The sequence below is a fragment of the Melampsora larici-populina genome, assembly GCF_000204055.1.
Source record: "Melampsora larici-populina 98AG31 unplaced genomic scaffold MELLAscaffold_19, whole genome shotgun sequence".
NCBI lineage: Eukaryota > Fungi > Basidiomycota > Pucciniomycetes > Pucciniales > Melampsoraceae > Melampsora > Melampsora laricis-populina.
In genome coordinates, this window is record NW_006768783.1 from 1011483 (window position 1) to 1037647 (window position 26165).

Genomic DNA, 26165 nt, shown 5'->3' on the forward strand with positions numbered 1-26165 from the left:
TATTTTGACACCTTGGTCACTTGTGTGCCCCTTCTCAATCCTACATTCCACCATCTCCTTTGTATTTCTTGAGCTTCAAAATGTAGAATACTGGGCCAGAGTTGTTGTTGCTGTTGAGCTTCAGCTTGAGATGCTGGCCGTTGTTGAAACATTCAACCACTTCATAGGGTCCATCATATCTTGGGCACATGTTTTCCATTGGTTCCCCTGGCCTGCCAACAACTTTCTGCCTGTCTTTGCTATCAACAAGGACCCAATTGCCTAATGTCAGTGTCTCACCTATGTGTGACCTGCTGTTGTAGTGGAATGCTTGGGAAACTTAGTTGGTCCACAGCGGGTCATGTGCTTGCACCCACATAGATTTTTGCTTTGTGACCCAGTTGAAGGTGTTATATGTGTGGTTTTCAACTATAGAAAATGCAAATGGAAAATTGCCTATTGCAACTTTTACTGCTGTGTTGATAGCAAATTCAACTGATGGGAGTAAGTCTAACCACGTACACTGCTTAGAGGATACTAATTGTTGGAGTATCTGTACTATAGTCTGGTTGGGCTTCTCATTTTGGCTGTGACTTTAAAGATGATATGCCATCATTAAATGGTCATCAATGCACAAGTCTGTGAAGTTTGTGCCAAAATTTCAAAGTCCACAACTTGTCATGATTGCCAATCATTGTTTGTGGTGCTTCAAAGATTGTCAGCCACACTGCAAAGACTCTTTGTGCTGTACGTTTGGTGGTATCAGTTTGAAAAGCAGGGATTATCTGAACAGAACCAGACAGCCAACATGTGACTGAAAGCAGCATATCACAATCATTTTTGGAAGGGGACCAATGAAGTCTAAAGCATTGTGTTCCATGGGGACTTGTGTGATCTTCTTTGTCTGTATATGTCCTGATGTGAGTGTTGACATTGTCCTTGCCTTTGTTTTTTGGTAGTGTCTCCACAAGTCAGAAAATACTTGGCATCATTAGTGAGGTTTGGCCAAAGACACTCACTTCTCAGTTGCAAGAAGATCTTTAAGGTACCAACATGACCTAATGAATGGTGTGAAACAGTTTCTGGTGCAGTTCATTGGTGTCTGGAATTACTAGACAGTTGCCCAGAAAAATTAGGCCTAGTTTCACCTCAGTGCCTTGTCGTAAAGGAAGGGTTGAGCTCAGTTGTACACAGAAGTGATCAAATTCATAACCTGGTTTGATCTTGTTGAGAGTTGCATGGTCAAATGTTGGTCTGACTTCACATAATGTCACTTCCTCAACGGGAGAAAGTGCAGCAGCCACTGTATTATCTTCTCCTTTCAATTATTTGAACTCAAGGTCAAACTGAGAGAAAGTCTCCAGCCAACATGCTTATCTCCTACTTAAATTGTGTTGAGTTAATAAATGAGTATGTGAAAGATGGTCCAATGTAACACTGATCTTGAGTTCCAAAATCATTCTTTCATTTTTGAAGTGTGTTAATCAGTGCTAAAAGTTCTTGTTCACATATAGGATAGTTTCTTTTTGACTGGAGTCATTGGCCTACTTTTCTAGGCTATTGGAGAAGTCTTGTCTCATTCCACACCTTGTAATAAGGCAGTACTCACTCCATTCGCACTGGCATCTGTGAAGAGCCAGACTGGGTCATTTGAGTCATAATCCAATGTTTTCAAATGCCTGTTATTATGCCTTACCCCATTTGAAGTGCTCTTGCTTCCGGTTTGAACTAGGCAGTGGCAATAAGGTTTCAATGTAATTACGGTACTCAAAACCACTAGGTCCGTGCTACCTTTCTTGAAAACCTGCTTTCAAAATGTTGTTTTTGCGGAGAAAATGAACCGTACAGAACTCCAAAAAAAAGTTCCAGAGAATTCCCAGGAATTCCCCTGCAAAAAGATCAACTTTGAATCTATGTTTTTCACATTTTTTGAAAAAGGTGGCTTGAACCTAGTGGTTTTGAGTACCATAAATGCACCAAACCATCCACAAATTTCTCCATGAACTGGAAAATTGAGTAATTGTTTTGAAGAAGTTGGTGTTTTCCATTTACGGACCTTGTCCAATTTTTCTTTGTTGGTACAGATGCCATCTGAACTGATCATGTGTCCTAAGACGTTAATTTTGCAACTAAATAACTTTCTCTCTTACAATGAACAATACAGCCTTGCAGCATTTAACCTTCTAAGAATTTCTCTTACATGCTCCTAAAAGAACCACATCATCAATATACACTACACATATTTTCCCAATTAAATCTCCCAAGTTCTCTTCAACGCACGCTTGGTATGTGGCTGGTTCATTGGTTAAACCCGTTGACATAACCATCCATTGAAAAAGTCCAAATGTAGTTTTGACTGCCATCAATGGAACATCTTCTTCCCTCAATTTTGACTGGAAAAAAGAATTAATTTGATCAATTACAAATTTTGTTTTGCCTTTTCCCACTATCCTCACTGCCTCATCAATGTTGGGCAGTGGTGATTGGTCTTTCACCATAAACTTGTTCAGTTTCCAATAATCACATACCTTGATTTTTGTTTGCTGTACGAATTTAAAGAGGGGAAAAAGTGAGTATAGTAACATGAAGATGAGGGGATGATACTTTGTGGTAAAAAAAGATTGGCTCCAAAGTTTAGATTCAGGGCCAGTCTGATAAAGCTAAAAGATAAAAAAGTGGCATCTTCATGGACAATTTGATGATTTTTGTTTGGTGTATCAAGGTCAAGAGGGGCAAAAGTGGGAAGATGAGTATGAAGATGAAGGTATGGGACTCTCTGGTTAAGTAAGACTAGCTCTAAATTGCAATTTCAGGGCCAGTTTAATACACCCAAAACTTTATAACATGGCATCTTCAGGGATATTTTGATGTATTTTGTTGGCCACCCCAGTTTTAAATGGTGTAAAAGTGCACATATAAGGGTAGGAAGATGGCAGTTTTAGACTTTGTGATTAAATAAGACTCACCTTTAAATTTCATTTTACATGCCCATGGCATAGGAGGATGCCAAGAACGGCCATCTTCAAGTAGTTTTGTGAGATGTGTGAATTCTGTACCATGTTGTGGAAGTACAAAATCTTCAAAATGGGTATGAAGGAGTGTGCTTAGATAAAAAGTCCAACAATGAAAGTTGTTCAGTGTGTAGAGTTTGTGTTACATAAAAGAAAACAACATCCACCTTTTTCTGTCCAACTCCAGGAACTTATTGATGATGTGATGAAATTTGAATCCAGATACAAAAGAGAGAAATTCCTCAAAAGAGCAGGTGGATGAATACAAGGTATCTAAGATGATTTGATTCTACCTTCAATATTTCGGTTCTGCCCTCAATTTGAAACAGTTTTCCAGGGAAGAAGAGTACTAATTCTAGAATTTATCAAAATCCTACTACAAACCCCAACCCAGAAAACCTTCCCTGCCTAATATGAAATTCTATAAACTTGCTTCTCTTATCTACAGCCGTTCCAACAATTAACGGCAGAAATCTTCATCGGTGTGTTGCATCCGAATTTAATCTAAAAGTCAAAAACTAGTTAAAGCCGGCTCAAAGTGACAGGTCTCCCAGGCCTCCTTGTTCATTTGCGTGCAAAACGGGGTTTAATCCAGTTTTAACCTCTCTAGATTTAACCTCGAGAGCGACACACGATCAAAGAATTCTGCCGTTAATTGTTGGAACGGCTGTAATAAAAAGATCAAATATATTTTCATTAACGCAAGAAAGAAAAAAAAACATAACCAAAAATGATAACAAGAAATGATCAAAGACCCAAGCTTTCTTAATCTTTTTTTTTCTCTTCACTATCTCTACTACTTTACTCTATGTGAAACCAATTAATCACCTAAAACCCAGATAATTCTATACGCTCTTATCTATACTGTATATCTTGGAAATAACTTATCAAAGATAAAGAAAAAAACAAACTTGCCATCATTTAAAGAAAACCAAAAAAAATACTAACCCACCCACTAACTTTTAGCTATAAGATTTCAATCACTCTCTTGAAACATCTCTACATTCACCCATAACCAAAAAACCAAAAACAAAAGAAAAACTCATCAACCCTCAAAATCTTTTCAAAACAAAAAGTCAAGAACAAGACCAAAAACAAAGACTTCATACCTTCCAAATAATTTGACTTTCATCCAATCTGTACAAACTAAAAACCTATTCCTAAACGAAAAGACCATTGAAACATAAGCCGATCTCCAAAAGAAGAAAGTAGCCACTCCACCCGTGGCGATATTTCCATTAAAGAAAGGTAAATCAGCAATCGCTTTCTCTGATCCGATATAAGCTAATGATCCTTGATGTGAATATTTAAATTCTCTTAATTTGTTTCTTGAAAGTGTCTTGGTGATCGAGCTTGACAAGAAGGAAAAGTAAATCAATCAAACTAAGCATTCAAAAGGAGATGACTAATAAACTAAAGAAAAGGTTTCCAACATACTCTATTTCTTGAACATTCGAACTTTGTTTAGCATCTTCTAGGTGTTGTTCAAGTTTCTCAACCTTGGCTAATTGATTAAATCGTTTAGCAAGGTATTGTCCTTGTTGAGAAGCAGCTTGAGCCGTAGGAGCATAAGCGGTTGCAGTGCAATCTCCTAAAGCATAAATTCCATCGGCACCCAGTAATCTAAGATGATCGTCTACCAACAAACCACGCTTCTGAGTCTGATGTTCAGGTAATGAAGCCATCAATTTTCTTGTGAGATCTCTTGATGTGTTTCCAGTAGCCCAAACCAACAAGCCATATGGGATCTGTTTAGCTCACAATGAGGATCAGTCAAAAAGAAGAACCGCTTCAAAAGATCAAAATCAATGGAAATCACTCACTTCAATTAACTCTTTCTTTTCATTTTGTGCCATGATCGTCTTAGGTCCTACTTCCTTTACCATGGTCTTGGTTAAAACTTCAATTCGATTTGACATGAAAGTTTGAGTCGTATAATCAATTAATTGTTTTGAAAACATTGGAAGAACATTAGGTAAAGCTTCGATCAAGGTGATTTTGACTTTTCCTGCAATCTCGGGGTACCAAGTTGAAAGATCATCCACTAAAAAGTCGTGTAATTCGGCTGCATATTCTGTTGAATGTATCAGAAAGCATCAAAGAAAGGTGAGAAGATGAGCGAATGAATTTCGATTAAGTGGTTGTTCTTTAACTTACCTACACCAGTTGGACCACCACCGACCACGACCATATGTAATAACCTGTCCACTTCATGATCAGCTTGATCTTTAAAACTAGCCGTCTCAACACAATCCATCAACTTCCTTCTAATCTTTTCAGCATCTTCCAACTCTTTTAAAAAACAACCATGTTCTTTAACCCCAGGAATGCCAAACGTATTATTCTCTGCACCCACACCATAAACTAGGTAATCATACTTGATCACTGTTGAGGTGACCTCTCCTTTGATTTCTGATTCGTCACAAAACGAAACCGTTTTAGAGATCGGATCGACTGAGGTGGCTGTCGCTTCATAAACATTCACTTCTCGTTTCTTATGTCGCGTTATAAATCTTGTGGGTTCGATAACTGATCGGGATTCAATTGTTCCAACTGTCACAGAAGGTAACAAAGGTGTAAAACAAAAAAAATTACGTGGACTAATCACGATCTAGAAAAAAAACCGAACCAGAAATCCTTCATTCAATTCTCTTGACCACTTTTGAGTCTTAAATCGAACAGAGAAAGCTCTTTTCAAAACAAAGAAAAAAAACTGACCACATTATAATCTTCAGTATCAAGTCCTTTCAAAAAACTAGTCGCACCCCATCCATTACCTAAAACCACAATCGTCTTCTTCATTGAATCTTGAGGTAATTGTTCATTAGGATGACGATCTGTCCAAGCCTTATAAACCACATACCCCGAAGCCGAGATAACCAAGAAAAGCACCGATCTAGCAAAAGTACGAAGTTTATGAGACTCTTTCTTCAAACCTGGTGATGATGTAAGTATTGGAGGAATCGAAGGTTTTGATGAATTAATAATTATAGGTGAATCAGGTTTAGTTGAATAAGACAATCTGAAATGAGTTTGATTATTAGATTTGATGATTGAAGAAAGTCTTGTTGTTCGATAGCTTGTTGACCAAAGTTGAACTATGAAATTAAAACATCCATCAATCATTGTCATTGTCATTGTCAGTTTTAGTATTTTCTTGATGATTGGAAGTGAGATGGTTTTACATACATTTTGGAATTGATCGTAAGCTACTCGATCGATTTACCATCATTGACATCTTGAAATTGAAACCTTTTAATCTGATTTCTTGAAGGTTTCTTGTAAAGTCTTGAAGAACTTGAACTTGAAGCTTGAACTTGAACTTGAACTTGAAGCTTGTGGTGTGCTGGTGTGACTGTACTGTATAAATTTACCAGACTCGGTTCGGATAATCCCTAATTGATCCGATCACTTCAAACCACAACCGATCATCTCACACGTGGTAATGCTGAACCAATGCATCAAATCATTAATTGTACTTTCTTAACTGGAATATCTAACTTAGACTCTTGGATCTGCTTGGAACATCTTTGAGTGATTTTCTTATATAGCTTCAGCCTGATGAGGCTAATTAAACTTGTAGCACTGCCGGCATAATTGCCTCAGATGCTGCCCTATGAGGCCATCATGATGCGCCGTGGGGGTGCAGTCTCAATATGAAGAGTGAGCCCTTTGGATCAAAATCTTCTTGGCCAAAAAGTTAAACAAAGGGGTATTGGAATATACAAGCTCAAGAGAGTCAATCAACATGTATCAACAAATCATCTTCAAGTTTGACCACTTGAAGATTCAACTCTTAAAGACAAGGAAGATTAGGGAAGATTACCAAAATCCAACTAGACTGATAGGCATTTCTTAGAGTAGATTAATAAGATCTCTGTAGGATTTGAGGGTGATAATAATATTCAGCCAGAGCTAATCATGAGATCCTTTGGCACCAAATTCATTCCGCATGTATAGCCTCAGGGATTGGTAAGAGAAGATTTTAAAACACCCACCTCAGTTGCAAGAAATTGATTCAAATATAAATGAAATGATAAACAAACCAAAAACAGAGCAAATATCCTCAAATGTGTTCAATAGACAGATTGAAAAACTTGACGTCATTTTTATGGCTAAGGAATCAGGACTAATTAATCAAAAAAGATTTGAGTTCCACACAACCATCCAAGAGGTTTTATATTGTGTTCATGAGGTTTTTTGGTCACATTACTCAAAAGATTATGATCTGGACTTCCCAATTTGGTGGTATTTGTGGTATGAGTTGTAAGAATGAAAGGTGTGCTTGGTAAAAAAAATTGGACATGAAGGAATATTTTTGTATAGAAGGATCCTATAATCAGAATCAGAATGCCATTTTATCACCATAGGCCCTTCAAGAATTGGGTTTTTTAAACTTCAAAGAGATTTGAGAGTTGGTTCAAGAGACCTGGTCATTTGATGGTTCAATCAGTTTACATGCATTCTTAGTTTTGTTTGCCTATGACATCATTTCATCATCATCACTATTGTTTACTGCCAGTGCCAGTCTTCTGATCAGAGAAATGAAAGTTCTCCTTCAATTGGAATACTCTGTTGGTCCAGTCTTTAGGTTGTCAAAAAGAACTTGTTCACTAGGGAATCATTACATACTTGAGGAGGGAGATTTCATATGGGTGATGTTTGGATATGAGAGTGAATGAAAATGATAGAGTATGTTGAGTGTATGTGTAATTGGGTCATGATTACGTAAACTTTGGTTTCTCTCTGTCTAATAACTTTTAAGATTACTATTCTCAACTTAACTTTCTTTCTTTCTTTGATTTTATTTTATTTTACTAGTTTTCCTTCTGACCATCTTCAACTTTCTTCAATTCATCCTCATCAACCAATCAATCCATCAATCCATCATCAATCTCAACCCATCAATCATCTCATCATGTCCGATCACGAAACTTCATCTGGACCTCATTCACCGCCTCATTCAACCTCAGTCTATGCTTCTGTGAACTCTAGAGGACCTGGTCGTAGGAACAACAAGACTCATGTTTCTCAGTCATCTGGTTCAAGTCTTCGAAATTCAAAATTCAATCCTGATCTCGATTCACCTCGTAGTCAATCTTCTGCTTCAACTAAACCTGTCTCTCGAAAGAAACCCACTCCGATCACCTCTAATCCTCATGATATGGATCGTGTCATTAGTCTCTTTAGGAATCCTAAATTCTATTACGAAGGTTTTTATCTTTAACTTTTAATCAAATCACATCAACTCATTTGACTTTTTGGGTATCATTTTCCAGAATCTTCATGCTGATACCACTGATTTGTGTCATCTTCTTTCCACAGGCTTCATTTTACGTCGTACTGTACTTCTTTCCGATGGTCAACCTCCCAAACGTACCGATCCACAACCAACTTGGGCGAAATTTTATGTTCAAATCGCCGGAACAACAATTTCAAGTTGGGATGCAGTCGAAATGGAGATCGCAGCCAAAGAGGGAAGACAAGTGGCTCCCAATTACACCAACATCACTGATGCTTCAGTCTCACTACCTGAATCAAACTCTTCCAAGGCGGCCCAAGACCTCAAGGCTCCTACTCCCTTCATCTTCTTTCTTAATAATGCAGGTCGTAACAAGTTTGTCTTTAGTTGTTCTGATCAACGTACTCTCCTCTCTTGGGTCACTGCAATTCGACTTGCAGCTTGGGAACGATCACGTCTTTCTGAAATTTACACCGGCACTTTACTTGCGACTCGGCCGGAGGCATCCCAACCCAAGGAAAAGAGTGAGGGATGGTTAATGGTTCGTCTTCCTGGTGATACAGAATGGACTCGAGTCTGGTGTACAATTGTCGGAGGGGATTCAACCGGTACTGCTTTATCAGGCTCGATGGGTTACAAGGATGGGAAGAGACCTAAACGGAATAGTATCTTTGGTCTGGGTGGTTTCGGAAGCAATCGACTCAGCTCTACCTCTCCCCAACCTGGTCTCAGTCCCGACAATGATCATGAGCCACTCTTGATGTTTGCACCCAAGAAAGGTGCCAAGAAGGTCTTAGGCACTATGAGTGCTGTTCAATTTGTAGCCGCAATGTATCCCGAATCAAAAGCCTTGATCGATTCTTCGACCATGTTCAAGATTGAAGGCAAGTTCCATGCGCACGGCCCTGATGGACGACCCATCGATCAGACCGGAGTCGAAGGATTTGTTCTTGCTACTCCTGGTGAGGGTACAGTAGCGGACATGCTTGGATGGCTCTTGGGTATTATGGATGCGTTTGCTCTTTACGGTCGTCCTGCGACACCCAATTACGATCTTAAAGACCCATCAAGTTTTTATTTTGGATACCCTATCGTCAGTTTGCCTCTTTCGATCTCGATGTTTGGCTCCATACTAATGACCGATTTGTTTTTCTTCCAACTTTTCTAGGGTCCCGATTCAGATAGACTCTTTTTGGAACGAGAATGGGCCGAGGATGTCGATATCAATGAAAACAGTTTGTGTGAAATTCGGCTAGCCTTGAAATCTATCTTGGTTCAACGCATGCAATCCTTGGCTTCGCCACTCTCTCAAGCTAAACAATCCTATATCTCAAAACCAGCTAGCAGCCCTGCTAAGGACATGGAAAAGTCTCAACCGGGAGTGAACAAGCCCGATGGTATGTCTCATCCATTCAACTTGGTCATCATCACTTCTGTGGTCATCTGGATGGAATCGTTCAGCGTTTGCCTCGTGCATCGTCCTAGCAGTCCTCAAAGAAGAAACCGACTCAGCGCCAGCGCTTGATCCTCGCCTTCTCAACCCCAATGGCCTACAAGGAGATCGACAGCAATCATCCTCTTCATCTAAATTCACCGGCCTAAGTCCCACGAGTAGTGGAGAGGCAAGTTTTCCTATCAGCTGAAGCATTCCCAATCAACATGGCCACTAACATTTTACAAAACTTTTGCCTATGCTGCCATCTCAAATATGCACATTGTATCACAGTCCCCAGTAACCTCATTTCACTCAGCTCAAGCTGCATCACCTGCATCACCGCCAGCTAGATCTCCCGCATCACCTCAAGATGTCTCGTCCGAACACGTATCACCTCAAGCTGCATCTTCTCATGCCACATCACCTCAAACTTCCCTCACGCTTCCTGTTCACGCAGATCTGACAGACGACATACATGAATTCTCAAGCTACTTTTCTATTCCTGAATCGACACAATCCCCTGGCAAAAAATCAGAACCTATTGATTCATCTCCGTCAAAGTCTCTGGTGTCTTCACCTGTACAGGAAAGATCGACAAAGTCACCGGATCCTTCACCATCTCAATCTTCACAAAAGATAGGCTCTCCTGTAGCTGTGACTGCCTCAGGGTCTGAACCTTTGGAAGTCTATGATGATATGCTATATGCTCTCAGTTTTGCTGACGATCCTGCGATGACCGAAAGAAATGCTGGCCCATCTTCATCACAGCAAACCCCGCTTAGCGAGCTTTCAAACAATCCTCAACCAGATTTTTTGAACCGACCACCACCATCCCGATCATCTCCTCCAACCATCACTATGACTGAAGCGCCCAAGACGAGTTTTCCTTCTTCTTTCGCCGCGGGCAAGAAGAGTGCTGCACGGATTGCTGCTGCTCAGGCTGCCCAAGCTGCAGGCAAGGCTGCAATTCACATGCCAGGTAAAGCTCGTGGGGTGGGAAGATCTACCAGCAATGTACCAAAGAAAACTTGGAATGAGGACAGCGAAGATGAGGAAGACGAAGATGAGGAGGAAGAGGAAGAAGAGGAGGATGACGATGATGATGATGATAATAATCTACAATCTATGAGGCCATCACCATCGGTCCGTTCACCAACTGAACGATTGCCTGATACTGGTAAGTGTCTGCTTTTCCTAACTTTTTCAGTATCAAGATCTCACTCTTCATTTCTTTACCTAGGTCATCAATCCGTTCGCAATACTATGGCTCATCAATTACCTTCATCAACGCATGGTAAGTACTCAAACCAACCATGATGTCAAATGAAGTAGAGCTAAGATGAAGTATTTTCTCGGGTAGTTTCTTCTTCCCATATGCACCATCCGCAACATAGTACAGGTGAACAGCATGGTCACTTTCCAAGTTCGACATCGCGTCGGGAGATACCAGCGGTACTACGAGATCAACCTGAACCAATTGATACAACTGGTCTCCGACCCGCCTTTAGTACTCACGGTTTACTACATCGGGTAATGCAGGAGAAGCAAGAGAAATCGATCCAGTCGATCCAAGAAGCGGCCCATCGATCAGGCGAGCCATTAGTGCAAGTGAATCATAAACCACCACCACCCCAGAATGGATTATTAGGAGCGATTGCAAGTCATGAGCGAGATCGAAAACGAGATGGAGGAATGGGAGCGGTTTTGACCGAAAGAGTTAGAGAACGAAAAGTTTTAGAAGGTAGACAAAGAGAAATGGAAGAGATGCATCGAGCCTCAATGGTGAATGGAGGGATGGGTATGATGGGATATCCTAATTATGGACCTATGATGCAAGCTGGAATGATGCCTATGATGTATAATCCTTCGATGATGGGAGGAATGGCTGGGATGGGAAGTCCACCGGGTAGTGGAGGTGGATATGAACAAATGATGTTTCATCAAGCTCATCAAATGCAAATGCAGCAACAAGCTATGCTCGCAGCTCAACAAGTCGGTCATCTTTTTTTTTCTATTGACGCGTTCTTCTGGAGTCTGGAAATACCTGACTTGAATCCGATTATATATTCGAATTAATCTAATGTTTTTTTTTTGGTTTTTGTTTGATTTTTATTTGTTTCATAGGCTTATATGTCATCCTTTTCAGGATATCCTGGAGGACCTAATCAAATGATAGGATCAAGTCCTAATCTGATGGGTACACCTAGTATGATTGGAGGTAATCTGAATTCACATCAAAGTATGTATTTACCAAATCATGGAGGATATCTAAATGGAAATAATTATCAAATGATGACACCTGGTGGTGGTGGTGGTTCTGGTGGTGGTGGTTCAATGATTGGAACTCATTCGAATCATCCTACACCTCCTACTGCGGGTCATCAATCACAAATGAATTATTTTGGAAGTGTTGGAAAGATCAATCAACCACAACAACAGAATCATGAGAATGGAGCACAATAAGAAGAAACTTTAATAAACAATAATGGGGAAAGGATGTAGTTTTTTTTTTTGAAGTTTTTTTTTCTTTTCTTTAGTGAAATAGATTTTTGTCTTTTTTTTTAAATCAAAATAAGATGAAAATTAACAAATTTGTGGACAAGACTTTATTTATTTTCGTTTCATTTGGTTTTTTTCTGTGTTGGTTTTTGTTTTTCTCTCTTTCTCTCGCTTCAAGTTCTATTCTGTTTAATCTGTTTGTGATGTTTTGTTTGATTTGGTTTTGTGATATACATACAATAGAGATAAGAAGAAAGAAAGATATATATTAAAAGAAGGAAAGTTTGAAGGATTGTTATTATATACATAGGAAATGAAGGATGACATTGATAATCTTATATGAAGTTTGTGGTTTTGTTTTGATGATCTGAGAAGTGTATGGTGTAGTGGAATAGTATAGCAAAGTAAAGTCTTGAGAATAGGTTTTTGCTATAGATATTTCAGTTTTTGGAATAAATTTTTCTTAATGAATTCCTTGTCTGCTAAGACATCAAGAGATAGAGAATGAGCCCAGAGGTTATCGAAAGTGGGGTGAGTGTGAGAGCTGGGCTGAGGGAAAGGCAATCGATGATATGAGGTGTAACCCCAACGTAATCGCTCTCCACGGCCGAAAATAAGACTTTTAAGCTTTTTGAGAGAGATGGACCGAAAATAAGGCTCAATATTCCGATCAGCTTGGATCAGCAAAGATTACGCACACTACAAAAGAATCGCATAAACGAATCAAGTCATGACCATCATGCCAACTGAGCATTCCTTAACTCGATTACTTCTTATCTCATTAATATTCATCTTTAGAAATCCATCAAATCAAATCAATTCATTCAATCTTCTATACCAATAAAACGAGAAAAGATTGATAAGATGGAAAACACGATCAATCAAATAACTAGCTTACCATACGAGATTCTAGTGATGATCTTACGAGAATTTGTTAATCAAATAAATGCAAGAAATGATTCAAGCCGTAGATGGAGTGATACAGAAAAGCTTCAAAAGAAACCATCAATGAGAGATTTAATAAATTTAAGATTGGTTAGTAAGAGATGGTCAAAGAGTGTGTTATCGATTTATTTTGAATCGATTACTATTGATAGTTCAGAAAGGGCTAGATTGATTTTGGATCATTGGAATGAAGATTTCTTTGGACTTGAGGATTATTGTCCGGTTAAAACTCTTAAGATTAAAGGTCTTTGGTATCCTTATGAACATGAAGAAGGGGAACATGTTGAAGGGCTTAGGATTTTAAAGAAAAGTAAGAACTCAATGATTCTTATTAGCATTGATTGAGTCCATTTACTAACTTTTGTTCTACTTTTGTTTTTTTTGGATGTAAATAAAAGGATTAACTCTAGTATCAATAGATCAACTCACAAGTTTAATCGAATTACTTGGTAAAAACTTAACAAGTTTAAAAATCACATTTTACAAGTACGCAGGACTTTCGAATCGGTTCATCAAAGTTTCTCAACCGATTCTCAAATCATTAAAATCATTAAAACTTTCAGTACACAGAAGACCGGATTTCGAATACTCCAATTTAACTTCCATCACCCGCTTTTTACACAACTTACCACAACTTGAATCTTTAACTTTATTTTCAGTTTTATTTGATTCATCTGTCATCATCGGATTCGGTTCACAAGAATCAAAACCAATAGGTTTAACAAATTTACAACACTTTAGTTTCGTTTTATTCGAAACTAATTATGAATTGATTTCACAATTTACAAAGAGTTCAAAGAATACATTAAAGACTATTCGATTATTATCATGTTCAAGTTCAGATGAAGCAATAGAAAAAGTTTTAAGTCCAATTAAAGATACATTAGAAGGAATCTTTACGAGCTCTTTTACTGATGAAATCATTGGAAATGTCATTCAATGGAGTTTTCCAAACTTACGCGTTATAGGAACTCATCATCATCCTAGATGGATTTGTGAAAAGCTTCATTGGTTACAAGTTGAGATGTTAAGATACGTACGAACGATTGTGATTGATTTAGATGGTGGTGAAGAGTATTGGTCTGAAAGTTTTAGTGTGATGGAACCTGATGTATTGAAGAATGTACCGAACCTTAAACTGATTGTGTTTTGTGATCGGTATGAAGAATCTGAGGTTCAATTCATTGATCCTGATTTGGTTGAAAGTTTTAGGGAACATGGGATTCAATGTCATCTCATTGATAAATTGGTTCCAGATGAAATCATGGTATGTTTAGAATTTTGTTTCTTGTCTTTTGAAAGTCAAAGGCGTTTGAAGAATTGATGCTGATTTGGTTTACTTGGTTATTAGGAATTGGATTATAAACTTAATGGACCAATGCTAAAATGAATTGAAGAATTAGATTTCACTGATTCATGATCCGATTCCACCCTGAACTCTGATTTCTTTAATTCCAAACTGATGTTTTGAAATCTTGGTAGTCTTTCTTTTGGTTTTAATATCTCAATGTTTCTTCAACTTTTTTCAATTTCATCATGATTTGTTCTTTTTGCAAAAGAAATATATAATTTACTATTGCTAGAATTATTGGGTGTATTGATGTCTGATGAAGACCATCAGAAATCTAATGGCTTCTTCCTCATTATTAGATCCTTGAAGTTGAACTAAGCACTAAACAACAAATAAAAGCATTATGCATCAATGATTTTGATCAAGTGTGATGATCTCTATGTATTATGTATCATACTTGAGAGATCATATTAGAGCGGAGCAGGACGTTCAAATAGAATTTCAATACGACTTCATCCATCTAGAAACCAGAGTCGTGTTCTGTGTCGGTGGTCTTAAAAGGGGCTTTTATGTCAACTTTTTTAAAGTTTGTCCTACTCCTTCTATACATCTTGAATACCAACGTCAAGGGTTTTTCCTTTTGTTTGTGATTGTCAAATGATTGCTTACTATGATCAAAGTCTCTCACTTGATCTAGCATCTTTGTTATCCAATTACAGACTCTTTAAGAGACCCAAACCCACGGATTGTGGATAGAAACTATTGAGTTTTGAAGATGTGATACAAAACCTGATAAAGCTCTTTGGTGTCAAGTGGCGTACTTCCAGCATGAGGCATCTTTTTATAAATCTCTTAGCTTGAAATTGTGAACAGACATTTTGACAACACAAATCACATTTTTCTTCACCTCAAAATCTTTGAAAACATGTTTGTTACTTGGTAACAAAATTGGATTGATAAAAATTGGTCACGAGTTTGATTTTGGTTTGATGAGTATGTTCACAAAGACTTTTTCAAAGAATGTATGCGTTGGTAAAAACTATTTCAAGATACTTGGGAGCAAATTTAGACAAGAGTGTATGCGTATATAACTTATTGAAGGTATCTTTGCTTTTTTCAAAATGAACCGGATTAGAGATTCTACTGACCATAACAGACAACAGACAACAGACAACTTGTAGTGGTATTGTATATTTGGCTAAAGCTCTGAGTTTATAGGAATTACAACAATTGAGAAATCGAGATGGATTAGAAAGTCATATTTTGTTTGTGTGTTCACAAAAAAGTTCAAATATGAATACCCCACTACAAGTTCAGGAAGTGTTTGCATTCACGATACTTTCCTTTTACGTCCTTTTCTGAAGCAAAAAGTAAACGCAAAAGGCACTTTTTGATCATGACACCTTCTGCCGAGTACAAAAATAATAGCGAGAGTCAGTTTCGATCCGACGACCTCTGGGTGGCTTGTGCGCAGCGATGCATGCACGAGTATGAGCCCAGCGCGCTACCAGCTGCGCCATCTCGCTTGTGAAAGTTCGGGCTTGTGAGGCTTTTTGGATTCTCAAACATTCTAAATCCGCTCTAATTCCCTCGAAATTCATCTTATTCCAACAATAACCGGGCCTGATCTTTCAAAGTGCTACGTCAATTTTCAAAATTGTTGCGGTCATCTCTCAGCTCTACAGAGGTAACACGAAATGAATGTGAGTTTGTTTACCTTTCTATTACGCTTTACCCGCCTCTTCTTTGCTTTTTGGTGTGTCTAAGCCTCCTGTGTTGCAAAAAATGAGTGATGAAGGTAGATTGATTATCTGATTGGAAATCTCAATGCTATCTGTATTGGCATCTGACAAAGATAGTCATAGGTTCCATGGTTTCTTCCTGATTGTCATTCAGGAATTCGAGCTTTGATCCTTGGGTTGAACTTGAACAATCTATGGTGTTAGTTTTTATTTAGTATAGGTTAGCATACCCCAATTGAAGTTCCAATAAAGTCTGCAAGCTCAAGTTATGGGTGTCTGTTTTTTGCAAAATAAAACTGTGTGACTCCCCCTGTGGTGCGAGCCTCGAGGGTGGGAAGTTGAATGAAAATTAAATCCACTCAAGAATTTCCCTTTTTTGATGTTTGAGGAGAATTGCGAGTCAATTGAGCAGCTTGCTCCAAGTCTAAGTCCTCCAAGAAGATTCGAAATGAATGAGACTCCTGAATCGAAATCTAGCTCGAGCCGAACTAGATGAACAGATTTCCTTGAGCACTTGGATATTCAAAATAGTTCAACTCACCTGGTTCCTCCGAGTCCTACATGAAGGCTAGGATGCCCATGTATGATCAAACACACCTCTGGAATGATTCAAGTCATTGCTCACCTTGAAGTCGGGCTCCGCAGCAGGTCTTGGAGCATCGTATTCAGAATTCAAGGATCTTTGTTTGATCTGAGAGGTGGACTTCAAAATAGAAACTTTGGAAAGGACGCATATGAATAGTTCGAATATGCGGACACATCTTCAACATAACAAGATCCCTTGAGGGGTGGCACCTATCGACGCGCACGCATCGTCATTTTTACACGTGGGGTGCGCAGGGTGCATGTGCACTCCCTGTCGCTTGCCTCGGGTGCCACTCTCCACCCACAGCTCGATTGCAGGCACCATTTACTTTGCTTATACGGCATTTCCTCCCGCAAAAAGCAACGAAGCAATGAATGTTTGAAGCGAAACACCACGACCATGAAAAACAATAGCGAGAGTCAGTTTCGATCCGACGACCTCTGGGTGCCTTCCGCAGACTGTTGCGTACGCGGTATGAGCCCAGCGCGCTACCAGCTGCGCCATCTCGCTTGTGAAAGGTCGAACGCGCACAAGCTATTTAGATCCGCTCTAACTCCCTGTAGTCAAAACCTGTGAAGCTACTGATGTCAGGTGATAACATCGCTGATCACCCATGTGATTTATACGTGAAATCAAACCCTCTTATGCGTGTAATGTGACTTCATCTATGTCACAAGCTAAGGAATTCCTCATCTCCATTCATCTGTGAATGTCAAGTTGGTTCACAAGGCCTTGAAGCCGACGATTGCAGTAGGCGTAATGTTTGCTTGAGGATTATATCATCTACTGTGAATTCAATGAGCTTGTGTATTGAGCCTTGACTTCTGTTGATTTTTTCCTTTTCAAAGAATCCATGCGGCTCATCAACCACTCTCCTTTGGACCGCAAAAGTTCAGTCTACAGAGATGTTTAAATTTGAACATCCATGTAGCGGTAGTGCTTTTCACGTCTCTGTCCCAAGTCCTTGTGATCGTACAAAGAGACCTCTTCGCGACTGGGAACTGGAGCGCTCTTCTCTATATTGTTTGGAATGGGAGTAGATGAAAGGGTAAGGACTCCGTCCATTAGGTTTCAGATTTTGATTCAACTTGATATAGCCACTTTGTCACGGAAGATTGTTTCTCGAGCAAGGAGATCAGGATCATAACAAAGTCGGACTTATCTCGGGGTGCAACATCGAACACGAGCTCAGATATAGTGACTGGACTGTTCTCCGCCCTCCTTCGGATGCACATTTCAGCTCGCTATAAACTAATTTGGATGGTTTCAATTCCCTATACTTGACAATTTTCTGGATAAATAGAGTTAATTCGGCTGAAGTAAAGAAAAGAGACTCGTTTACAATTGGAGAACATATTCTACAACTACTTCAATGAAGCATATTTCTGCAGGTGACTTGGAATGGAATCATACAAGCCTTTGCTCTCTAACCAACTCTTAGAGAACAAACGAGTTTGATACTTGGCTGCACTATCACACATCATTGTCACAATTCGATGACCTTTTCCGAGTTGCTCCGCCATCTTCACGGCTGCTGCCACATTGAGAGCTGAGCTAGCACCGAGGTAAATGCCTTCTTCATCTAACATCCTATAGACCATGAGGATACTCTCTTCATCTGACACAAATACCGAATCGTCTATCAAACCACCTTCGATTTCTGGTTTCAAGTTCTCAGTCACTCTACCTTGACCGATACCCTCCGTAATACTCCCACCCTGACGATCCATAAGTTTACCACCTGACTTGACGTAACTGTATAACACACTTCCAGGTGGATCCGCTAGAAAACATTTGACTTTACCATTTGAAACTTCTTTGAGATATCGCGTAACTCCTGCCAATGTTCCTCCTGTACCAGTTGAGCAGATGAATCCATCTAAATTTCCTTCTGTTTGTTGCCAGATCTCGGGTCCAGTCGTCTTGATGTGCGCGTCCCTGTTGGCGATGTTGTCAAACTGCATAGAAGTCATTTATCATCAAAAACTCACCACCTGGGTATTACACATATGATTCAAACATGAGACAATCAGCCACCCACTTGATTTGTCCAGACTGCGTTTTGGAGTCTTTCAGCGTGACGGGCAGCCTCTGAAAAGAGAACGTGTCATTCAAAGACTGCCTAGTTATCCGTCATAGAGTGACTTAGATGCGGCTTACGGTGATTATAGTTTTCCGGGTTGTCGAAAGCAACAGCTTCATTCAAACCACAAAGTCCGTCAGTGAAATTTGACAAACGGTGTTACAATCAAAACGCATCACTCACCCGGAACCGGGTAAACTTCAGCCCCCAGCATCTTTAACAAGTCAATCTTTTCCTGACTTTGTGTCTAAGAAAAACTATGATCAGTGTCAATTGCCAATGAGAAAGACTTTGACTGAAGCTTGCGAACCGATTCGTACATTAGGCATGTAGATCACACATTTATACCCTCGACTTCGACATACATGAGCAAGTCCGATTCCTGTATTCCCCGCTGTGCCTTCGATAACGGTCCCACCAGGCTTCAAGGTACCTTTATAATTTCAAATCCAAAAGTTCATTCAGTTCAATTCCATATTTGTTGTGCTAGAATTTCAAGTCGATCGAACCTTTGTCTTCCGCATCCTTTACTACCCATAATGCTGCTCTATCTTTCACACTTCCTCCTGGGTTCATGAATTCAGCCTTACCAAGAATATCACAACCCGTTTGCGATGATAATGAATTTAATCGAATCTGGTTATCAAAATTGATTCCGAAATTTAGTGATATATGATTATATGATCATTCTCAAAGGTTTCAGCAGACTTGCCAGTGGTGTATTACCGATTGCGCCCGTGAACCCCTGATAAAAGTGAAAACCAATGTAAGTCTTTCTCAATCTTTTCTTTAGTGTCTAGCTTGACCAATAAGGTTTGCAATATAGACTTTTGAAAATCCATACCTACGTCGACAGGTTTTGATAAATGCCTCGTCACATCTGAGTTAAAGGTTCCAGTATGACTCGTCAAGGACTTCCTGTCTACTCGAAACCGAAGGGTTTTGGATATTGCATGTGAATGGCGAAACACTAGCTTAAAGGTCGAGTTCAACATGTCGATTGTAGTTGGAACAGGTTCGCGGTTTGGAGAATCCTCATGACGGAGTGAAGGGGTGGCGATGACGACATGATCTGTCTAATCCCATTGATGTATGCTTTGTACAGGCTTAAAACCCATGAAAGTCGGCATCGTGTCTCGACACATCAACACTGTCAGTGTCGATTTTACAAAGCTTACCGCGACTTCCAAGCCAGATTGCTCGACTTTTGCGAGCAAGCTTAGAAATGCTTTTTGAAAATGATAGGCAGACCGCATCAATTCTCATGCTGAATCTGCTGTTTCCGCTTTACTTTCTTCAGCCTCAAAACCAAATAAAAAACTACTTCAGGTGCGAAGTCGATGGATTCCTAAATCATGTGGGTGCATCAACCTCTTCATTGGATATAAGGCCTTCTGAATCCACACTCACCCTAGTATGTAGTAAGGTAACTTTTTTCTGCCAAAAGGAGACCGGTCCGAATACTCCTGATGGCGGCTGTGACGAGTCTTCCACCTTTCACCGCCTTCTCTCTGCGCTTTAAAACACCAGTCGGACTCGGTCTAGACTTGTATATGACTTGCAATGATAGGAAGGTACTTAATCAGTCTTTATGCAAATAACTTAACTGTTCGATCGCGTTCAGACAAGATCGCGCTGTTATTTCATTTTAGGAACGTAACTGGTACGGAGCTTCAGTTATGATTTTAATCGGTGAAAGAGAGATCAGCGCAGCTTCACCTGCGTTTCTTCAGTCAAAAAAAGTTAGAAAAGAGCGAGAAACATCATCATTGTATTCTCTACCGCCGAACATCAATTTGAACCAAAAACTTCCATTCGTTCACGCGTGCTTCATTGCTTCGAATCTACCATCATCGCGTCTCACCATCTTTGATCGAATCTGATACTGCAATCCAAGCCCTATATTCAACTTTCGGTCTGAGATAAGCCAGAGAGAGTGATTAAACGCGCTCTCAATTTTTTGAGGTTTGATAAAATCTAAATTTGAAGGTATCTTGTTTTACACCCCGTCATCATATTTACCTGACTTTTTTTCTATCCAGTTACTGACACAAATTGTATGATGATAGCCATGTTTTTTAGTTCAGTGTGTCTACTCTGTCTTTTCCTTAGTAACGTAATATCAGAGACAGAAGATGAAAAAACATACCCAAGAGAATATATACTCATGGCAGAACAAGTAGGACCCATGATGACACGAAGAAATTTAGATTCCAATAATGAAGGAGAAGAGAATGTAGAAGTTTCAAATGTAATACCAGTAACACTTTCATTTGTTTTATCACCACTTGGACAAGTTTTAGTACAACCTTCAGATCAATTTCCGAATTTAACTGAAAGCATTACGTCTTCAAATACAAAACCACCACCTGATAAATTTAGGTTATTAGATTCAAATGGAATTGAAAGATTGACAATACCTACAATACCTAGCTTAGCTCAAATCTCTACATTCCAATCACATTTACCGATTGATACACATCTTGGATTTAGTTCTGAAAAAGGTGTTCTCAAGAGACCTACTATCGCTACTTATTATCCTGATTGGAATCTTGATGTCTTAGCACCTGAACAGATAGATTACTCGAAATATGACTTGATTGCTTTTGGTAAGCTGAAAATAATTTCACATCCAAGTATCACTTTACATGTTCAAATTCTCTTCAGGTTGATTAAAAATAACTCTTATTTTCCGATTTGAATGATCTGACGGCTTTTTTCTGATGATGTTTTTTTTATTTTAAAACACTTTAGCATTCGCCATACCAACTGAAGATTTCAGTATTAAATTTACACAAGATGATTCGATTCAAACTTTGGATAAACTTGTTAAATATGCACATGGAAATCATACATTAGTTTGTTTATCAATCGGTGGATGGGATGGATCTAAATATTTTTCTTCTGCTGTTAAAACTGCTTCGAATAGAGAAACGTTTGCAAATAATATTATTAAGATTGCACATCAACACAAAGTAGATGGTGATTTGTTTTCATATATAAATCATAGAATTCACTCGTCTCATACTTATACTTTATGTGGATTTATTGATTATTTTCAGGAATTGATATCGATTGGGAGTATCCGGCTCAAGCGGGTATAGCAGATAATACGGTGGATGATAATGATTCAACTGCGATGTTATTGTTTTTTCATTTATTGAGAGACAAGTTGGGTCCTTCAATGATTCTTTCGGCTGCAGTCACCGATTATACTTTTCTTGATAATCATGGTCATCGGATGGTAGATGTTAAAGCCTACGCAGAAGTCCTGGATCATATTTTGATCATGTCAGTCTTTTTGTCATAATCTCACTTATAGCTCAAAAGACCATCCTTTTCTAACTTATGTTTATTTGGATCTCGATTTTCAGGAATTATGATTATGATGATGTTTCAGAAACTCCGGGTCCTAATTCGCCTTTTTCAAATGCTTGTGGTGATGCAAGCCAACCTTCAGGTAATATGGTTAGCGCCATAAACGCATGGACAGATGCAGGATTTCCAGCTGATAAGATTTTAATGGGATTACCAGCTTATGGTTACATTCATTATGCATCTATAACAAAAATGATTCATAGACGTCATAATGAAATCTCACCTAGAACTAGATTCCAACAATATACAGCTCAATCAAATCATCAACTTCATCGACGTCAAAATGCTTGCACTGTGTCAAGTGTAAATTGTCAAATTGATAGTTTTTTGGAAAATCAAAAGGATGATGAAATTGATTCATTGGGCAAAGCAGGAAACTTGAAAGATTATTCTGGACCTCAAATCACATTTCATGATTTATTTAAATGGGGAGTCCTAGCAAAGAACATTACAAATTCAAAAATCGAGATTATGGCCATTAATGGATACAAACTAGGATGGGATACGTGTAGTTCGACAGTGAGTTCATTTTTTTGATCAAATTTTCAAACATAGAAAGTTATCCAACCTCTTGTTTATTCTTTTTGTTTTTTTAGCCTTATGCTTTCAATGAAGCTACTCAAACGGTTGTCAATTTTGATGATACCAGATCAATTGCAATCAAATCAGCATATGCATTAAAAGTTGGGATCGGTGGGGTTGGATTTTGGGATTTAACTGGTGATCCTCATTCAGTTTTAACTAATGTAGCTAGAGCGATTTTGAAAAAGACGTAGAGGGAGATTTGAATTTTCTGTGTTTTGGATTATTTTTATTCAGTATTTTTACATATTCTAATGGGTAGTTATTAAGTTATGGTTTTGTTTTCTTCTTCTTGGTTTATTTAATTCATTTGTGGGGTTAGTGAATAATTTTGTGAATGGATGTATATAAAGAGAGTATTAAGCAAAATCAAATCAAGGTATGTATGCCTCTAGGAATTTTCTACGGATTTTTCTTTGATGAATACTTTTTTGTTTAACATCACTTGTATTTCAACCTCCAATAATTCCGGACAAGTTTTTGTTTGAACAATGAATTAAACTGGGAAGAGTGATATTTTTAAGTTTGAGTGGTGGATAACTGGTGTCTAATAACTCCTTGAAGAGATTGTAAAATTCATAACCTCAGGCATTTTCAAAAATCAATCTCATTTGGTTTGATTTTCATTTTCTAAAGTGAAATTTGATCCTGATGATGATGTATCATTGCTGGTGATTTCCAACAATACACAGTGACATAAAGCATTACAAGAGTGTTGAGAATTGATTGAGATCGATCAAGTGAAAAGAAAGAACAAGTGAAAAGGGTAAAAAAGGATTTGAAGAGTAAAACTATGGGTTCTGCTGTATCAGTCTGATTTATGGTTTATCAAAGGTTCAAATATTTTGCGCCCGCCTTACAAGATCCGACGCCCGGTTTCCGGATATTTTCCGGGCGCAGCCCGTTCTCATTTCAAACCGGGCAATTAAGTTTCGATCACGTTTCCGCGTTTCAAATTCAAATTCTTGCTTTCATTTTTCACTTTCACAAACATAGGATAGAAATGTACATAGAACAATTTGGCTCAGTGTGTACCGTAGGAACATGTTCCTAGGCATGGATCATGGATTATAAAAATATGTTAATAATTTGTAAAGAAAAGAGAAAAACAAGTTGTAAAGAAAAGAGAAAAACAAGTGTGCGTGTAAGGTTAAATACTGAGCCCCCCAAAAACACGGTTCCTTCACAACCATCAAATTGACAAACCAAGTCAAATCATTACAATAAACATACGGGAAAAACATATCGCTAGGAACTTTTTTCATTAGTCCACTTATCCAATTGGACTTGATAATGTTTGGTCCAATTAGGTATTTGGGTAGTGTTGTGCATGGCTGTGTTGCGGTCCTTACCAAAGACCCCTGGAAACGGTAGCGATAGGTCTTTCGGCCCCAAATGGACGAAGTGCATCTTGTTGATGAATGCCAGTACAATAGGCGCGTTGTTGTTTGGTGGGGTGCGATAGGGGAAAAAGGTATTGCAGTTTGCCTCGTGTGGATCCAAAAGTATCATTGGACAATCATATGCACTTGCAATGATGTAGCCCATATACGGCATTCGCATCCAGAATTCTTTACCACATTTGGCTTCCTTGCAAGGCAGTCGAACCAGAAGATCTTGAATCACTTCGTCAGCAAAAGATTGATTTTTTCGTGTAGGCCGGATTGGGGCAGGAGATATCAGGTGTTTATGATCTGTAGCATACAATGACAGCTCAGCTAGTAGTTTACTTCTGACATCTAAGTATGACTGTTCAGTAAAACTTCCAACAGCCACTGCGATCACGTAGTAACCACAATTTCCATAAGGGGGGGGATCAAAAGTTGACTGGATGTATGGGACCATGAATTTAGGGAGCTGCTTTAATATTGACTGATCTTGAGGAGACCCCAGTGCGCTCTTTTCACAAACACGGCTTGATGAACTTGGGTTACCAAGGTAGTACTCGTCTTCTTCCTCCATCGGAAAAACCGCAATCCCAAAAGCACGGCTGGCTTCAAGCGTATGTCGGACCTTTGGATTGCTGCTAGCCAGGTGCAAATCTTCGGCAATCAGTATTAAGGTGACCTCGGGAATAAGAACCCGACGCAGGAAGTAATCAGGTGTAAATGGAGCTGCCTTGGCGACATCTAGCATAGTACTGGCACGTTCAGATAAGAAGATATCGGTTAAAGTTTTCATCAACACCACGAAACCACGATGGCCATAACTGTTGCGTAAATGATGACGTTAGGATTCAAAAAACGGGTTAAACATAAAAACCAAAATATCTTACTAGCCCGGCTGCTCGATTTCAAATCCATCAAGGTCGCCAGACACCCTAAAGATGCATGTTCCCTTTGCCTTCAACTTCATTTCGGCATCATGCAGAAAACTTGATGACACTGATCGATTGATGATCCCAATAAGATCATCGGCATGATTTTGGATTCTCCTATAAGTCATTGGATACAAGATACCATCTTCCATGAGGTCAAACAACAAATACAAACATGAACCGATACATGAAAGGCTCACTTTTCTAACAAACCAAAGTCGATTTCAGTAGGCCATCCCTCGCGGATCCCCAATGGTATCACATCTTGTTCAGACCGATGTAGATCACAAAATTCAGCTGTTTGCGGCCACTGCAGATGATTGATCAGCCAAAACGTCCAAGATACTGATAAGATAACCAAACACTTACAGGTAAGTCCATAGCATCTTGGTGGCCCACTTGTTTGCGTATGTTGGGCAAAGCAAAGAGGGTAGCTTTCAGACTTAGGAGCTTCTTTGATGGCGCTTCCGGAAGTCGATCATCACAAAACGGACATAAATTGACTCCTTCATTGTTCGAGGTGTCCAATTGGCTGGACTCTGAGGTTTCAGAATGGTTGGAGTCTTGTTCCAAATCAATAACATTCTGACTCGTAGACCGAACAATCTTACTGAGCTGGATAGGTGATTCCACAATGGTATTGGGAATATCCACTGTTGGACAGTGATTGGCGCGATGTCCTGGTAGCTTGCAAAGGCTGCATTTGTATGTGCGCTTCTCTTGGGAAACTTTAGCAGCTTCAACGGGTCCAGAAGGAGGCAAGTGAGAAGTTGATTGTGTTGGTAACTGAGATGTTGAAGGAGTCTGTTGAGACTCAGGTGGTGAAGTAAGTACGAAGTTGATTGAGTCGGTAAGTGAGAACTTGATGCAGTCTTGGAACGTGACTGAGCAGGTTGCAGTTGACGAAGTTCGGATGAATTAAGCTCTTCCGTTGAATTATCTTTGGAATCCTCATCTAGAGCAAAATCAGCACCATCCAGGATCTCTGCATCAACCTTTCGAGCAGGACATTTGTTTCTTCTGTGGCCCGGCTTTCCACAATAATGACAAGTTTTGGTAGTTGCCAAGCGAGCCT

General features: G+C 39.1%; 5 protein-coding genes across 5 annotated transcripts; 3 read left to right on the forward strand and 2 right to left on the reverse strand.

The window, feature by feature from the left end:
* Nucleotides 1-3664: 3664 nt before the first annotated feature.
* On the reverse strand, nt 3665-6307 carry MELLADRAFT_43514 (uncharacterized protein; the record flags this gene model as incomplete). Its single annotated transcript, XM_007410242.1, has 7 exons — nt 3665-3989; nt 4100-4342; nt 4428-4738; nt 4814-5064; nt 5148-5601; nt 5709-6088; nt 6180-6307. 7 exons carry the CDS (start codon nt 6226-6228, stop codon nt 3971-3973), a joined length of 1707 nt encoding a protein of 568 aa, XP_007410304.1.
* Nucleotides 6308-7822: 1515 nt separating this feature from the next.
* Nucleotides 7823-12130, forward strand: MELLADRAFT_77840 (uncharacterized protein; the record flags this gene model as incomplete). The annotated part of the gene is made up of 8 exons (XM_007410200.1): nt 7823-8203; nt 8316-9325; nt 9401-9629; nt 9694-9843; nt 9984-10646; nt 10908-10961; nt 11067-11659; nt 11792-12130. The coding sequence occupies 8 exons, from the start codon at nt 7909-7911 to the stop codon at nt 12128-12130; spliced, it is 3333 nt and encodes a 1110-aa protein (XP_007410262.1).
* Nucleotides 12131-13030: 900 nt separating this feature from the next.
* MELLADRAFT_63395 (uncharacterized protein) lies at nt 13031-14501 on the forward strand (the record flags this gene model as incomplete). Its single annotated transcript, XM_007410201.1, has 3 exons — nt 13031-13205; nt 13606-14378; nt 14463-14501. The coding sequence occupies 3 exons, from the start codon at nt 13031-13033 to the stop codon at nt 14499-14501; spliced, it is 987 nt and encodes a 328-aa protein (XP_007410263.1).
* Nucleotides 14502-18094: 3593 nt separating this feature from the next.
* MELLADRAFT_86635 (uncharacterized protein) lies at nt 18095-19808 on the reverse strand (the record flags this gene model as incomplete). The annotated part of the gene is made up of 7 exons (XM_007410241.1): nt 18095-18688; nt 18772-18821; nt 18891-18926; nt 18997-19060; nt 19134-19246; nt 19323-19449; nt 19662-19808. 7 exons carry the CDS (start codon nt 19806-19808, stop codon nt 18095-18097), a joined length of 1131 nt encoding a protein of 376 aa, XP_007410303.1.
* Nucleotides 19809-21004: 1196 nt separating this feature from the next.
* On the forward strand, nt 21005-22967 carry MELLADRAFT_63397 (family 18 glycoside hydrolase; the record flags this gene model as incomplete). The annotated part of the gene is made up of 5 exons (XM_007410202.1): nt 21005-21422; nt 21568-21795; nt 21876-22104; nt 22188-22710; nt 22788-22967. 5 exons carry the CDS (start codon nt 21005-21007, stop codon nt 22965-22967), a joined length of 1578 nt encoding a protein of 525 aa, XP_007410264.1.
* Between the last annotated feature and the right edge of the window lie 3198 nt (nt 22968-26165).